This window comes from Cygnus olor, chromosome 25 (assembly GCF_009769625.2).
Source record: "Cygnus olor isolate bCygOlo1 chromosome 25, bCygOlo1.pri.v2, whole genome shotgun sequence".
Lineage (NCBI taxonomy): Eukaryota > Metazoa > Chordata > Aves > Anseriformes > Anatidae > Cygnus > Cygnus olor.
The window spans coordinates 543,290-559,506 of NC_049193.1; the positions used below are offsets into that span (position 1 = coordinate 543,290).

The following is a 16,217-nucleotide window of genomic DNA, read 5'->3' on the forward strand; positions in this document are numbered from 1 at the left end:
GTACTTTTTCGTGAAGGGTTGCAAAGAAGCTTCCTATCAGCCAGCATGGCTGAGGTGCATGCAGGGGTATGAGTTGCTTGGAAATTTTGAGCAAGACATTAGCAGAGGCAGGCACTGAAGACAAGAGCTGATATTCTGTTGCTTCTGTGGGAGACAGGCAGTTGTCAGCTACTAAATGGTCTCCAGAAGGTAACAGAATAAAGCAAACCTGTTACTGGTGGTCTGGAATCATTTTATAGGGCTTGCCTTTGTCTCTGGAAGTTTCTGAGGATCAGCAAATCAAAAAAAAAGAAAAGGTTAAGAGCAACTGCCTGAGTCATACTCCCACACTTAGTCAAGAAGATTGATAAGGAAATAATGAGCTGGGTATCCAGCTGGGGTAAATAAAAGCGCCTCAAATGACAGCAGTGAAGTTCCCTCTCTCCACCCTGGTTGACAGGGCCGTGAGCGCGCATCTACAGGATCCATAGGCCAATTCTCAAAGGCCCCACTAAGTATTTCTTCCTGTATGCCAGCCTGCTAATTCCTTACCAGTGGAAGAATTGTTGGTATCATATTTCCCCAAGTACGCAGTGGTCTCTGCTTCATTACAAGTAGCTCATCTCAAGCAACCTTGTGACCCTGGCAACCTTTCAGTGGCTGTTCACAGTCTCTTGAGGCTTACAGTGACATCCTCTTTACTGTGTCTTTATGAAGACTTTATAATGTTCTCTTTGGGTTTCCTGGGGAAGAGGAGATGCTTAGCTTGAGAGTCTTTCTTGACATCTCCCCCTGGAAACATGGTGTGCTTTGGCCTCCCTATGTGGGCAACAGACCTCTTCTGCACCCAGTAGTACTGCAGGTTTGATAAAAAGTTACAGACTCAAGAACAATTGTGTTTCTCTTCTTCCAGGCAAGCAACCTAAAGGCACCTTCTCCATCGAGCAATATAGTGCCCGGCTGGCTTTCCATCTCCGCAAAGACTCTCGCAGAAGATGCTGTTTTGAATTAATCTGCCCTGGCAAACGCACCTATGAGGTAGGAACTGGGAAAAGAAGCGGAGCCTTTGTGCTGGTTGGCCACAAGGCACAGGAGCATGTGCTCCCAGGTCCAGGACACAGGCTGGACCTGAAGGGTCAGGGAGGCTGTGGATCTCCAAACCTCGGTCCCTGGTAAAGCAAACCAAGAAGCACTGCAGAAAGGTGTTGATGCTTCTCCTTCTCGGCTGGTCCCTCAAAATGGACCTTCCCTTGGCACAAGAGTGATCCTGGGCTCTCTTTGCACTTGAAAAGCACAAGAGTTAAGTGAAAACATGGGTTAGAAGCAGTAGAAGATTGGGTTTGGAAAGCCCATTTTTAAATAAGCAGTTCAGAGCCGTGTTAAATTTAAGCCTTCAGTTTGTTGAGCATCCATCAGGGATCCTACAAATTGGTATAATGGAAAATCTGGCCCAATCCACAAAGTGTATATGAGAGCCTTCCAGACCTTCAGGGAGATCTTGGATCTAGAGCCTTTGTTCAGAGTCAGTATATTCTGCAGGGATTGTGGTTTTCATCTGAATTCTTTTAATGAATTAGGCTTGACAGCCTTCCTCTGGGATAGTCTAGCTTTGTTCCGCTTATGCTTCCCTGTTTGGAACAGGGAGATAAAGAAGTGAAATGGTTTTCCCAAAGTCCACAGGGTACAGAATGGCAGATCCAAAAACTAAATCTCTTGTTTTAGCTGCAAATCTTTTTCATCTTTGTACGTATAAGAAACAGCATGGTAACAGGTGAATCCCTCTCCAGTTCACAGCCCCAGTCCAGCAGAGGCTGAAGATTGGGTGGATCAGATCCAGTTCCTCCTGAAGGGTGAGTCTGGCAGCGTGGCCTGAGCTGCTATGCTGCGTTCATTGGGGCAGATCCCAGCAGCCCTTCCCTTGGGCAGCTCCCTCCAGCAGCATATGGGCTTGTGCTCAACCCCAGGACCTTGCTGGAGACACAACAGAGCTGAGAAGGAAATCAAGAATCCTCCTTTCTACTCCTCTGCTGCAAAGTTGTGCAGTCATTCCCCTCCCCAGCCCTGGGAGTTGAACCCAACCCATTACTCCTGTGTATCTGCTCTTCGCAGAAAGAGAGGTTCTGGGGCTTTGCTGTTTTGAGCAGCCAGTTAAAAAGAGGTGGTTTCTTGGAGCCCATAGGCATTTGGGTTCACCTCCAGCACTTTTGACTGTTTTTAGAGAATAGTGTCCTGTGATGTCTCAAAAGCTGCAGGTGTTACCAAGTTGGACAAGAAAATTACAGGAATTGCTCCCTGCTGCCATAGATCTGCTGTTCTCTGCTTGGCTGATGAGGGGTGGGCCCAGCCCCACTGGAGTCATTCCAGTTTGAAACCAGCAAAACTGAGATGCTAACTGCAGTCCTGTATACAGAAACCCTCCAGAAACCATAGACAGCCGCATGATTTCAGACCGAGTGGTGCTTTTCCAGTTTTAAATCATGTCCTTGCAGATCAGTTTTGTTTAATTCATTGTATCAAACCCTGTGATTGCACTTCCTTTCTTTTTTGTTTTGCCGAAGTCAACCTTCTCTGAAATACCCAGGAATGGGGTGAGGCTCAGTTCCTGGAGGCACTTGTTGAGTTTGGCTGGCTCTCTGGCATTTGCCATCCTTTCTTGGGCTTTTAATTTGTTTTAGCCTACTCTCAACTTCCATCCCATTTTCTTCACAGTAGATGCTCACGGGCTGGGTGTGGGGACGGTTCACCCTCCGCAAGGTCCATAGTGAGCGCTAAGTATTGTTGCACAGGCTTTGTTACTTGATTTCAGCTCACTGAAATACCAGCAACCTGCTTGGCAAAGTTTACTCTTTTTCACCGTGCTTTCGCTCTCTGCTTCCTGCAGACTTGAGTTCCCTCACTATCCCATATGACGAGGAGGACGAGGAAGAGCTCTACAATGATGTGGACAGTTCTGACTCAGTGACCACAGCATCCCACAACACTACCCTGAATCAGGATGATGGGATGGAAGAGGATGACGTCTATGAGGTTTTTCCAGGTATGCAACCACATAATAAGGTTAAAACTCGAGCCATGCCCTAGCTTTAACCCTGCAAATGTGGCAGGAAAGCATGGCCTAACACATTGATGGGAACGAACATCTCAGGCTCTGCTGAGTTTAATAAGCCTGTAACTCAAAGATGCTACCCTGTTTCTTTGTTCAGACTGGTTGATGGACTCCAAGAGCATGCCTTTCTGTTTTGGTGAGGCGCAGGTTTTGTAAATTCAAGTGAGGCAGCTTTTAGGGGTTGTGCTCTGTTCAGCTCCAGTTATATTAGGTTTGGTGAGAGTGGAATCTCTGGGCTGTGTTACCTGGAAAATCAGAGTTAGATGATGAAAATGCTCCCTTCTGGGCATGCAGTCATGGCTGTAACGTGATTACTGGCCTTCCAAGTGATGATAAAATAACTGCATTAAAGACTAGTGCTTGTTCACTAACAGTGCAGGAGGCCTGGAGGTAGCAGGGCAGTGGCTGTCAGTTAAAGGAGCCAGAAGCAATCTTCCTGGCACAGAACCAAACAGCCTGAAAGGGTGACACGGTCTGCAACATTTCTTACAGCAGAAATCGCAGTGTGACATGCCCCAGGGCACCTGAGCCTTACTCAGACACATGTGCTGTGTTCTGCCTCTGCTGAGGTTGGGAATGCCCAACCCTGCACCCCATCCCCTAGAGCAGGGCCCCTCGGTGTCTGCATTCAGAGATGCAAAATAGGTCCTTGTTTCTTCTTATTTATTTCGGAACTTTATATTCGTAGTGATTAAAAAAATATATTAAATGCACCAGAAATTTTTATGGTGCCCAAGATCTTTGTTGTGCTATTGCTGCCAGAGGAAATCTCTGCTCAGCGGTTTCCGAGTGGCATCCAAACAGCTGCCAGGAGCGGAGCTGAGGCTCCAGGGCCCCGGCCTGCCAGCACAATGCTGAGTACAGCCTCAGCTTCTGTCCATCTCTCATCTTTCCTTTTTACCTCTGTTTACATCGTCAACTCTTTGGGCAGCAGCTGCTTCTTCCTCCAGGCACACCTACAGTGATCCCTGAGCTCAGCGGGAGCCTCTGCTCTGTGGTCCCTAGGCAGATGCGTGTGAAGTGCTGACAAACTGTCAGGCCAAGGGGTTTCAGTGTCCCCGGCTGCTTTGGCAGCTGCGTCCAGCTCCTCGCTGCTGCCAACACCACCCACAGGGCAGATACTAGATGTGAGATTTGTTCCACGTGAGGCTAATGGTGATCCTGCAGTGAGCTTGCGTGGAGTTGACCTAGGGACAGACCCTTTTGTTGCCCCTGCTCTGAGATGCCGAGTGTGTCAAAAGCTGCAAATCCACTGTGGTAACGCTCTGTGCCTTTCAAACATGTCTGAATGCCCTCCCCTGGGTGCGGGGTGTTGAGACCCTTCAAACCCCTGGCCCCCATAAGCATGGGAAGGCGTCCCTGTCCAGCTGGGGTCTCCTCTGGGCCCAGCTGCCTTCCTTGTGTCCCGAGTGAAAATAGAGAGAAAGAGGAGAAAAAGAAAGGGGGGGGGGAGATGAAGAGATAATTTCCTCAGCAAGTCATCGTCGTTAATGAAGTTTTACAAAAACAGATACAACCAAGGAAAAATAAAATTTCACAGGTGATAAATTTTTCCAATTTCCCTGGCAGAATTCGATAGGATTGTTAAATTAAGAGTGAAGGTGTCTGTTAGGAAGCAACGAGCAGTGATGGGTAATTTTATAGAGTGGAAAATTGAATCAAATTGCTACATTAAAACACAGCTCCTCTGAGAATCTGCCCAACGCCCAGGCTGCTCCAGCACAGTAGTGGGGCACGTGGCCCACCGGCTCCCCGGCTATGCCCTGGGCTGGGGCTGGGGTCTGCGGGGGGGCCCTGGACCCCAGTGGGGGTGCCTGGGGGGGGCCGCAGGAATGCGCTGCCCTGGTAAAGGTGTTTTCCCAGGGGTGGTGTGGCTGGGTCTGTGATGCTCTGCACAGGGAGGCGGCATAGGGGGCAGAAGCACAGACCCCAGGAGGTGTGTTTTTCAGCATTTCCCTCTAATTCATCACTATAAAATTCAGATATTGACTGAGGTATCTGACCCGGGCGTTGGTAAGGCAGAGCTTTGCTTCCAGATGATTCAGAAAAGCACCTGGCTGCAACAGGCAGAAGGGCTGCCATGTGGAGGGGAGCTCCCCACGTCCCCCCAGGCTGCATTCACCGCCTGCACAGTGCAAAATCTGCAAGGATGTGGCCAGGGGCCAGCATGCCACAGCGCAGGCCACGCTGCAGATGCGGCTCGGCAGCACGCCAGGTTGGTGCCTTTGCCATGGCCATCCCGAGCATCTGCCAGGCGCCTGCTCCTGTGCTGCGGGCAGGGAGAGGCTGCGGCTGCCCCGCTGCAGCACTGCCGGAGGAGATGGGCTGCAGGAGGATGAACGGAGCCCGCTGCTGTCAGCCGAGGGGAAGCCACGCCAGCGAGCTGCCTCCCCACCACGTTTTCCTGAGAAAAATCCCATGCAAGTTTCCTTCCTTCCTTCCTCAAAGCCTCCATCCATCATAGCCCTTGCAGTCCATCAGCCTCGAAGAGCCGCACCGAGCCCGTGCTCACTGCAGGGCAGCCAGCATGGGACCGGGCACAGCCCGGGGGTTCCTCCAAGCACCTTTTGCAAGAGGCACAGTGCGAATCGTCAGCAGGGCAGGGGCTTCCTAACGGAGGGGAAACTGGGGCACAGAGGTCTGGGAGGAGGTTTCCTGAGGACAGCCCAGCTCTGGGGATGGAAACGGAGCCTGAAGGAAGCAGGCACAGCCGCAAGCTGGAGGCGTGTGCAGAGCACGGCCAGGAGCTGGGGTGGCCGTGGGTGCTCGGCAGAGCCACGCGCGTGCCCAGCGGGCAGAAGTGGTGTGGGCGTGCTGTGACGGCAGCTCCTGTCGCACGTGGCCCCGCCACGCCTTGGGGACGTGGCCCCGTGCCCTGGGGGCTGCCACCGGGGTTTGCCCCACCTGGGGTTGGCTTTGGGGTTTCCGTGGCATGGCACGGGGCTGGGTGTGACTGACCTCCAGTTCATGTCGAGACTGGATCAGGGGTTGGGGACCCTTGGTTAAAGTACAAAGGAATCCAGATGCGGGTCTTCGGGGAGCATGCATGGGAATGATGGAGGGAGAGCGTTGCTACAGATGCATTTACATTCTCTTTTACAAATGCAAAGAGCAGGCAAAAGCCACTTTCAATAATTTATTTTAAAATCAATGCTAATGAGGTTCTGTCTCGTCAGTGGCCGAGTTTTACAATAAAGTCTGATTTATTTAGAAAAGATCTTTGGTGCCGCTTCCCGTCTAATGGGGGAGCAGTCGCAGTGACCCTCCAACTCGGGATCCAATTTGTAATTCACAGCGGAGGCCTGACCTCGTTTGCATTGATCAGGGCCGGGCGGGGGAGACGACTGGGGCAGGGCCGGGGCCGGGACCATGTCCTCAGAAAGTGCCCAGCAGCAGCAGTTCACCCATTGCCTCGTGGCCAGGTTGCGCGGGACCAGCAGAAGACCGCCCGCGGGGCTCCTGGCAGCTCTGCCCCAAGGCGATGAGTGAGCCCCGGCCCCAGGCATGGCAGGGGCTCCTCTGGCTCCTGCAGGGCCGCGCTCCGCAGCCACCCTTTGCCAGCAGCAGAAGGAGCAAGAGGTGCAGAGCGATGCTTTGCGTGAGGGTTGGCGTTCTGAAATGCTTGGGAACTGGGAACTGGTTGCCATTTGTTTTGTCAGGCTGTTGCTAGTCTTTATGGTTGCAGGAGGAGGCCTGGGCTGCGAGTGCTGCGCACCCGACTCAAGCAGACCCCAGCTCAGGCTGGGGGGTTGTACCTGGCCTGGTGTTAAGTCTCCTTTAAACCTGCGTACAGATCCTCACTGCTGTCAGTAACCAGCCGTTTTCCCATGGCTTCCCCGCGACCTCCAGCCTCTCTGTCCTTGCTCACACTTAAACTTTTCCATGCTATCATTTCTTAGTATTTTCTTGGGCTCTCTTTCCTAATCTTCCACAGCTGTGCCAGTGTCTCTGCTCTTTGCTGCCTGGGGTCCCTTCTCCTCTGTAATTTCTGCTTCTGTCCACAATGCTTCTGTGCATTTCTGTCCTGGCATTTCTCCTCAGCATCTCGTTTTCCCTAGGCTGCAAGTTCTGCACAGGAAGCATCTCTTCCTATAGGGCACTTGGCAAAGTGCTACATAAATTTATGAGGCTATAATAAGTGATTTGTTTTTACCAGTGTTAACAACAATTTATATTTTTATGCAGCATGTTTTAAAATATTATCTGTGACTTCCTCCCTTCCACTCTTCACAATTAAGCCGGGAATTTATTATTCTGACAGTCGGATGCTCTCACAGCCCAAGCCCTCTCCTGCCTGTGGGTTTAGTGCAGCACTAGTGATGGCCTGGCACCATTATGTCTCACGCAGTAACGCTCACAGCCTTTTCACTGGCTTCTCTGCTCTGTTTCCCCCCCCAGAGAAGGAGCCCTCCATCGCAGAGGACAGCAAGGATGCCGGAAGCGGACAGAGAAATGGTGAGAGCCCGCCCCGTGTTGGCCAACCCAAGGGACCTCCCGGTTGTGGCGGTCAGGGGATCCGGGGTGCAGGCACTGATGGACGAGGGCACAGCCGAGGGGCCGGGGAGAGGAGCCAGGGCAGGAACAACAGGAGGTTGGGCAGGACATGAGTCAGGGCCAGTGGCCCAGAGGAAGCTGCCCCAGGGAGGGCTCCGGGCACGGGAAGCCGGACGGACGCCGCCACCACCCCAGGAACCAGCGCCGCCTGCCCAGCCGCCTGGAGCGGGCGGCCCGAGAGCCTCCCTGTGCTCACCGAGGCCCCCGCCCCTGCTTTTTCCTTAAGGACCCGCACTGTGGGACAGGAACGGAAGGGCTGTTTCCTCCCCAGTCCCACCTGCTTTGCTTTTCCATCTCTGCTTCCGCCCCGGTGCAGGAAAGCAGCGCTTGTGTCCAAGCAGCCAGGGCTGGGCTGGCCGGGGGCTTCCTGCTGCCCCCCCATGGCCCGGGGAGTACGGCCTCCTGGCCCAGCCCGGCCAGGAGAGCTCGGAGGGGACCCGCCCGGCTGGGGGGTGCCTGCCCGGCTGGGGGGTGCCCGCCCGGCTGGGGACCCAGAGGGACAAGGCAGGAGTCCTGGGTGGTGGGTGGTGGAGGCTGGAGGGGCTCAGTGGTGGCCGCTGCAGGTGGCAGGTGCCTAAATCAGCTGCACATGGGGTTGTGCTCTCCTGAACACACGCACACGGGTGCATGAGTGCCCCAGGCATTGCTCAGCTGGTTGCTCCCCCAGACTGTTCCCATCTGTCCTAGAGCCCCTGTGCCTGACTCGCCTGACGTTTCTGGTAAGCCTGATCCGACACTTCCCTTCAGCCAGCATCAAACACCTTGGACGTGTCTTGGGCAGTGCCCCCAGGACGGCACTGAAATGTTTGCACTGAAATGTTGGTGGCACTGGGCCCACAGGGTAGAGTCCCAGCTGTCCACAGGGACCAGGGCAAGTCAGCATTTCTCCACCCCTCGTGGTCTTGCAGTGCTTGTTTCCCACCCGAGCCCTCCCTACATGATGACTTATTTGGCCACTGGAGCATGTGGCAGCTACAGCAGGTACGAGCGCCCAGAGCTCGGAAAAAAGACATCCTGATCTTTACAAACCATACCGTGGTCGTCACACGGGGCTGCACATTCATCCCTGGAGACTCCTCGGCATGGGCTAAGGAAAGCAGAAGGAGCTGGGACACGCACACACACACACGCATTTTTCTTTGCCTTCTATGAGTGTTCCCAGTGTTTAAACATCCAAATAACCATCGGCAGAGAAGCAGCCCCCACGCCCCCTGGATGGGGATGGAGGCTCGCAGGAGCAGAGCGCAGCTCCGCGGTCCCCTGGTGCCAGAGGTGTCGTGGGGAGCCAGCACCCTAAGGCCACCCTGAGGATGTTGGCTTTCGCCTGTCACAATCCTGCCAGGCATTTTAATGCCATGCTCATAGTCATTAGCATCTTCCTGGCAGTTGTAATTTTTGTTAATTGTTATAACTGCTTTAGTTATTAGTGTTGTCACGATTGCTTTAAGTCCTGTGTCTGTTTTTATGCTAAATAATATGTTAGACTCTTGCCTCTGAAATGCTGGGCTGCATTTCAAGAGGGAAAGGTTATCACAGTGCCAGGAACCCCAGCCCTCGTGCCTTTTGCCTTGGTAATTTGTGTTTCAGTCCAACCGGACAAAGGGTGAGAAAGAGATGACAGGAGTCCTTGAGCAGAGCGCCGGGCTGCAGGGAGGGAGAGAGGGGCTATTTCTTAATTATATCACGCAGCCAAAGTGCCAGATGAGCATTTGGCTAATGGAAAACTATTGTTTCTAATTTCCAAGAACCACAAGGATGCCACGAGGCTGGAGCAGCCCTGCAAATCCCATGGAGAGCTGCAGGCTGCTCCAGCCAAGACACCCATTCGCTCTGATCAGGCTGCTTAACCCCTGCCTTCTGTGCTGGACAGGCTGCGGGGCTGCTTCTGCAGCGCAACCTTACCAGCCAAATCCAAACAGCATGCAATTCCTATCCGCGGAAAAATAACAGAAGCCCGGAAGCCTGCCTCCTTACACAGTCCCTGCACTGAGCATGGCGCGAGGTTTCACCGAGCACAAGCACAGCAGTGAAAACCACTGAGCTGCCGACGGCTGTCACTGGGTTTCAGCATCAGCAGGCTTCTGAAGCAACAAGCCCAAAGCAAAGGGACGGGGGCAGAGCGCCTCTCCCACGGCCCTACTTTGGGCTGCTCGGGCTGCAGAAGAAAATGACGCAGTTCTCACATTCGGCTGGTTTTCTTAATGACCCCAAGGCCCATAAACGTGGGAGCAGGCTCTCGTCCCACTTACATCAGTGTAAATCAGTCACACTGAAATCATGTCTCTGCCCTGAGTGCAGGTTCACATATCTAGCCAGCGCACCTGGGATGTCCACCGTCCCACGAGGAGGTTGCAGAGTGACGTTCTCTCTTGCCTGGCCTTATCTTCAAGTGCTGAAATGGGAGCCAGGATCTCTGTTCTGCGAATGGTCTTAATTTTAGCAAGATATTCTTGATAGCTTGCACAAACATCTTGCTTATGAAACTGTAGCTAGGGATTAAACGCAGAGCCTGGCTGTGCTCTCATTGTGAGGCATCTTCATCTGATGCAATTAATTTCGACCTTTTGAAGGTAGCATTGGTGGGAGGGGTGAGACCTTCCATCCAACCAGCTGACATTGTGGGAAAAATAAACTTGGGAGCACAAAGCTTTCTGCAAGCTGGGAAGTTTTCTCCCTTTGTACTCGGGGAGTCTCATGTCCAGGATCATGGGCACAGCTTCCATGAAATCTATTCTACCAGCAGCTTCTCCTTTCTCCACTCCCTGCTGACAGGGTGGCAAGATGCCTCCAAGTTCTTCTCATCCCTATAAAAAGCAGAAAAAGCAAATGCAGGATGGGAAACTGAGACAAGCTGGTTTCAGCATCCGCCCTGCGATAAGGGTAAGGTGGCCCCGGGCAGCGCTGGGGCGGGGAATGGGCCCCTTCTTCTCCAGAGACTTCTTGTAACAAGATCTATTTTCTGTGTTAACCCAGAATCCCTTCCCCTCCCAACACATCAGTGACACAGATCATAGCTCTCTGAAAGGAGCGCAGGCTGATTTGGGGGATAGCTGTGTGTGAAGCCCTTTGCCAGCTAATTATAATGCTCCGCAGCATTACAGGTGTTATAGTTAGCCCCTGAGCAGCTTTCCCCCACTGAGTCCAGCCCTCCCATTTTGGTGCTTCGCATCCCTCCCTCCCTCCCCTCCAGTCCACAGCAGATGACCATGGCTCACAGGGGGACCCAGCAGGTCGGTGCCAAGCGCCGTTCCCCCCTGCTGGGTTGTTCTCTGCATCCCAGTGTTGTTCTCACATCCTCCTGCAATAACCTTTTGTGGTGGTTACACAATTTACTGGCTGCTACCAAAACTGCTGCTTGCTTTGTCCTCTTGCTCCGTGTCTGCACACCCTGATATTTCCTTTGCCTCCAGTTCATAACCTCTGGTTCCTGCACTTTGTACAAGCTTAAATAACTCAACAGCTCCTACTCCTTCTATTCCCTTCACAATCTTTTCCTTACCACTGTGTGCTCCCCCTTTAATACTTTCCAAAGGATGCAGACCTACTTTTTTTTCCCAGCCTTTCTATTTAAGTTCCCCAAGTCCCTGAGTCATTCCAGTTGCTCCCTGCTGTACCATTATCCATCTCTGTAATGTCCTTTTTCATATTTAGGTGATCAAATCCGGGCACAGTACTCCAGATGCACCCTTATCACTCGGTGCCTTATACCATATTAGAAACATTTCCTCCAACATGTGCTCGATATTTTCTATTTATGCTTTCTGGGCTTGGTTCAGTCGCATGGCAGAGCAGCGCAGTCCGTTGGTACAGCCCTGGTGCTCGAATCTCCCCCTGCCGAATGTGGTTTTACTGGGTTTAATTGTCCCTGGGGGCATCATCGCAGAGGTGTCATGTCGTGACATCTGGATTCACCCTCAGTTTGGTGCTGCACCATCATAACAGTCTCCTGCCTGAAACCTTTGGTCCAGGTGCATGTTTTAACGGTTGTTTTGTGTACTTGAAAGCTGTGAATCTGTTTTTTGGGTGTTTTTGTGATGCTTTGGATATGCTGGGACGAGTTGCGTCCCCAGCCTGCAAAATGGACAGAGCAGCATCTCCGTCAGCCGCGGGGCTCTTGGAGCACACGGCATCAGGCTCGCCTGGTCCCACTGTGCAGCAGGATGCTCTCTGCCCCATGGCGGGGACCCACTTTTCATGGTCTCTGGGCCAGTTTTGGATGGGAAATGGCAAAGATGGAAATGTTTTGGTCTGGAAATGCTGCTGTGACACTTCCCATAAAACCCACGCACACATTTCGCCAAGGGCAGTCCCCAGCCTTGGCACAGAGTTTGCTGGCAGTTTCATCAGCCCAAACCCATGGCTTCCAGCAAACAAATCATTTGCCTCCCCCTAAAAGGAGGAAAAAAATGAGTTTGCTGGCTCACGTGTTCCCTCCCCTTTCTGCAGCACAGGCTGTGGTCACAGCTCCCGGCTGAGGGCAGGAGAGGAGGCGCAGCCTTCCCCACCTTGCAGGCTGCATCATGCCTGGCGCTCTGGGACCTCCTCTGACTGCCCAGGAGCGAGGGATTGAGGCAGATTTTGCTCCCTACCCTCCTCCCATCCCTGTTCCTGCTCCGGGCAGTCCTGGCTGAGAAGTCAGTGCCGTTTGATTGCTGAGTGAGCCCTGCTCAAGTGGCCGAAATCCCCTGCATGGCTTCTTTAATGAATAAACAAACTTGGCTGTCACCTTCCCCCGCAGCACCCTCCCAGAGGCCCCGTGCAAATACCGATGCTAATTAGTGGTATTCCTCTTCCATGCCTCTGGCACGGCCAATAAGCAGCCGTCACTGGGGGGACACTGCCCGGCTGGTGCCACGTGTCCCCCCCCCCAAGGGCACGGGCACGGGCACAGCTTGGAGGGGGCCTGGGGAGGAGGTAAGGGACTCGGGACGACGGCTTGGTTCGCCTGTGGTTTGTAGCCAACAGCTTTAATTCGGGTCTCCTGAAGCTGAAGCATGTGTCAGTGTGCTCGCACGTTTTTACTCATAGTGTTCCTGCATTTATTTACTGACCAGCCATTTTTTCTTGTGGTGTTTTTAGGCCTTTACTTTTCAGCTGAAATGCAAAATAACACCAACATTTTCTTGTCTTCCCCCCAAATACCAACTGGCTCCAGCCCCTCTCCCCCAGACACCCCATGCCATGACCCCAGTATTTCCCCATGTAATCCCCTCTCCCCAGTATTTCCCCGTGTAATCCCCTATCTCCCTCACCTTTCCTCTTTGCTTCCCAGGAGGCCCCCAGCGAGATTATGCCAATTACTACCAAGGCATGTGGGACTGCAGCGGCGAGCACCCCAATGAGCTCTCCTTCCACCGTGGTGACCTCATCTACATCCTGAGCAAGGTAGGGACCCTCCAGGACCCCCACGCTTGCCACTATGGGGCTGCAGCTCGAACACGAGCTCCTGAGAGCTGGGGAGGTCGGTGAACAGAGAAAATCGAGGCGCAGGGTTATGTTCAAGTAGTGGAGGGCGCAGTGGGATGCCAGGGTCCAGTTCCCACTTGGGACCCCAGCATCCTGCTGCCTGCTCTGTGCCTTCCCCTTCCCACAGCCAAAGGAGCAGCCAGCTCGTGTCCCCGCTGTCACCCTGTTTTTGCCTGCAGCATTCAGTGCCACTCCTGTCCGTGCCTCCTGCATTCACATGCAGCACTTGAAATGCCCCAAAGCAAGATTTTTTTCGCAGTAATGGAGTCTGTGCGTGCTGTTGCTCAGGTATTACAGGGGTAATTGAGTTGCTCAGCCAAGTATGACCAGGGCTCTCTTCGGCAGGCGCACGCAGGTGAATAAATTACCTGTTCGCACTAGCAGGTCCGCAGGGGTGAGAGCAGGGCCACCAGCAGCCATCGGTGCCTGTGACCCTTCCAGCCCCACTCGTCCCCGCAGGGCTCTGCCCTGGCTCCAAGCCGCTTCCCGCCTGATTGCGGTGGCCCCGGCTGGCAGCGGTGAGCAGGGCCAGTGGCATTTTGTGGGTGGCATTTCACTTCGCATCCCGATCTGGCACGGGCACAGTGATGAAGTGGTGGGGGGGCCGCATTACACGGCTGGTTTTGCAGTGCACCACACAACCCAACTTCATGCTCAGTGCAGCTCTGGCAGCAAGGAGAGAGGGAACAACGCCATCAGCCCTGCACAGAGCATCCCTCGGCCGAGGTGCCAGGACAGCAGGTGCCTTTGGCTTCCTGCGCTGTGTCCCTGGCTCCAGCCCCCTCTCCAGGGAGGTTTGGCAGCCACATCTCAGGGCTCAGCATCACCCACGCGCTGAGCATCCTCCCCGGGGTGGCAGGGATGGGGGGCACGCCGTGGTTTGTTGGCGGGCAGGCGACCATCATGCCCCAGCTGCCCACAATGGGCACCTGCCTGGGGGAGGCTGAGAAAACCCGAAGCAGGAAAGGGCGCTGCATGCAGTGGTGGGTTACAGATCTTTGGGGATGAAGAGTCTGAGGCTTGTTAAGACCAACACCGTGTTTTACAGCTGAGAAAAAGAATGGGATTTAATTTTGCCTCCTGGTGGTAGGCACAGGATGTCCCTGTGGTAGAAATGGGTGACCGGCCGCTGCAGCAATGGGCAGGGGAGCGGAGGCAGCAGCCTCAGGCCTCCTCTTGGAGGCCTTCTCTGAGCCCTTGAGGCTGGACCCTTGGCACGGGAGCCCCGTGCTCCTGCCGGGCACATCTGCACCGTGGTGGGGCTGGGACTGCAGCCTGCAGCTCACCCTGGTGGGCCGCGAGCCGGGCACTGCTGGTGCCGCAGCAGCCCCGAGCCCGGCGGGGGCCGACCACCGGCTGCCTGTCCGCCTCCCCGAGCCACCGGCTGCCTGTCCGCCTCCCCGCGGGCTCGCGCAGCACTGAGCGCAGCGCGGCCCAGCTGACATTTAGCTGGTGGGTTTGAAGCCAGCTCCTGCGCATCCCTGTGAAGGCAGCTGCATCTTTGGCAGCAGCAGAGAGCAGCTTTTATTCTTGGTGTCACTGTGTCTTTCTGGAAGGTTGAGAATTTCCCATCTGTGGATCTCAAAGCACTTTACAGCAGCATTTACCAACTCTGCCCCCCACTGCTTTACAGCAGCGAGACGAGGCTGACGTGCTCCGGGTCTGAACCCAAAGCCTGGGCTTGTCACCTCGTTTATCCGGGGGGTTTATGCCAGGAACAGCTGACAGACGTCCCTGGGGTGACCCCCGTTGGCCGCAGCCCCAGCTCCCCCCAGCCCGTCCCGTCGGTGGCCGAGCGGATTCAGCAGATCCCGTCCGGGTGCGTGGGAAGAGCAGCACGGCACTGCCGCGCCAGCTCAGGGACACAGCTTGGAGTCACGGCAGGGTTTTTGCTCTCTTCAGTGGCTCCAGATTGCGACTCTTGTGCTGGCTTCCTCACACGTAACCGATCGGTCCTGGGAGCTTTTCCCCCGTAAATTACTTTGCGCGACGGATGCTCGCGGCCGCAGCAGAATTGAGGCAGCACAGGGCGAAGGGGGGAGAGGAGGGAGGCGAGCGGAGGGGAAAGGTGTTTGAAAAGCCTGTTCACTCAGCTGCATTTTAATTTCCTTTTCAATCTTGTCCCAATTAATTTCGCAGAATTAATCTCACAGAAGCAAACTCGGCAGCATCGAGGCTGCAGTTTTAGCGGTGCGGTCGCTCTGTCTGAACATGAAATAGTAGCTAATATAAAAATCCATCTGGTGTGTTTGAAACACATGCCGGCTGCTGCTCGGGTCCTGTCTGACATTTTGAGCATCAACAGCGGGGAAAAGTGATTTGGGGGTTAGTGGACATCAGTAGCTGGCAGCAGCCCAGAGCGCTGGAGAAGGGGCTGCAGGCGCGGGGTGGGTGGGAGAGGCTGCGACGGAGGGGACGCGCGCCCCAGCCCGGGGACAGGGCAGGTTTGTCACCGAGGTCCCTCCTTGCAGCGGTCCCTTCGCTGCTGCGTCCCCCGGCCTCGATGCCTTGCCTGGGCACCTGTGCCGGTGTCCGGGAGGCCTTGGCGGGGAGTCGGGGGCACGCGGCCGTCGAGGGCTTTTCCGATAGCCCTGCTGCGGGGCACCGGGGCGAGCAGGGAGCGCTTCTGCGCCCTGGGGCAGCGGGTGCCCGCAGCGCAGCCCCGCAGGTGGAGCCAGCCGGGGTGCGGGTGCCGCGGGCCGGTCGCGGCACGGAGCGGGGTGCCGCCGGCACCCGCCTCTCGTGGTCCCACCGGGGCAGCTCCGGTGATGCCCCTCCAGCGCCACCAGCGCCTCGCCGGGCCTTGGCGCTGCCCCGGGGCTGGGGCCGCCTGCGGGGACCCCGGATCGCCGCGGCCCGGCTGGGAGGCTGGGGACGGGGGGTGCCGCGGTCCCGGCGCGGGGCTGGCGTCGCGTCCCCTGCCCCGTGCCCGGTACCGGCCGGGGCGCAGCGCCGCCTCCCGCTCGCAGCGGGCCGAGCCCCGGCGCCCCGCGGGCCCCGGCGGCGCCCGGCGGCCGGCCCCGAGCGCGGGCGGGTGCTGACACCTAGCGGCGGCACGGCCCGGCCCGGCCCGGCCGGCGGGGAGCGGGCGGCCGGGGGGGCCGGGGGGAGG

The 16,217-nt window shown here is 55.4% G+C and overlaps 1 protein-coding gene across 1 annotated transcript in view; it reads left to right on the top strand.

Annotated features, from left to right (window-relative positions):
• The window catches only part of SKAP1 (src kinase associated phosphoprotein 1), a 136,423-nt gene extending 121,966 nt beyond the window's left edge, over positions 1-14,457 (top strand). The window contains 7 exon segments of the mRNA XM_040537067.1: positions 893-1,017; position 1,443; positions 1,767-1,829; positions 2,861-3,016; positions 7,484-7,540; positions 12,912-13,024; positions 13,245-14,457. Coding sequence (XP_040393001.1) covers positions 893-1,017; position 1,443; positions 1,767-1,829; positions 2,861-3,016; positions 7,484-7,540; positions 12,912-13,024; positions 13,245-13,367 — 638 coding nt within the window. The 3' untranslated portion in view covers positions 13,368-14,457.
• The last annotated feature ends 1,760 nt before the right edge of the window (positions 14,458-16,217 follow it).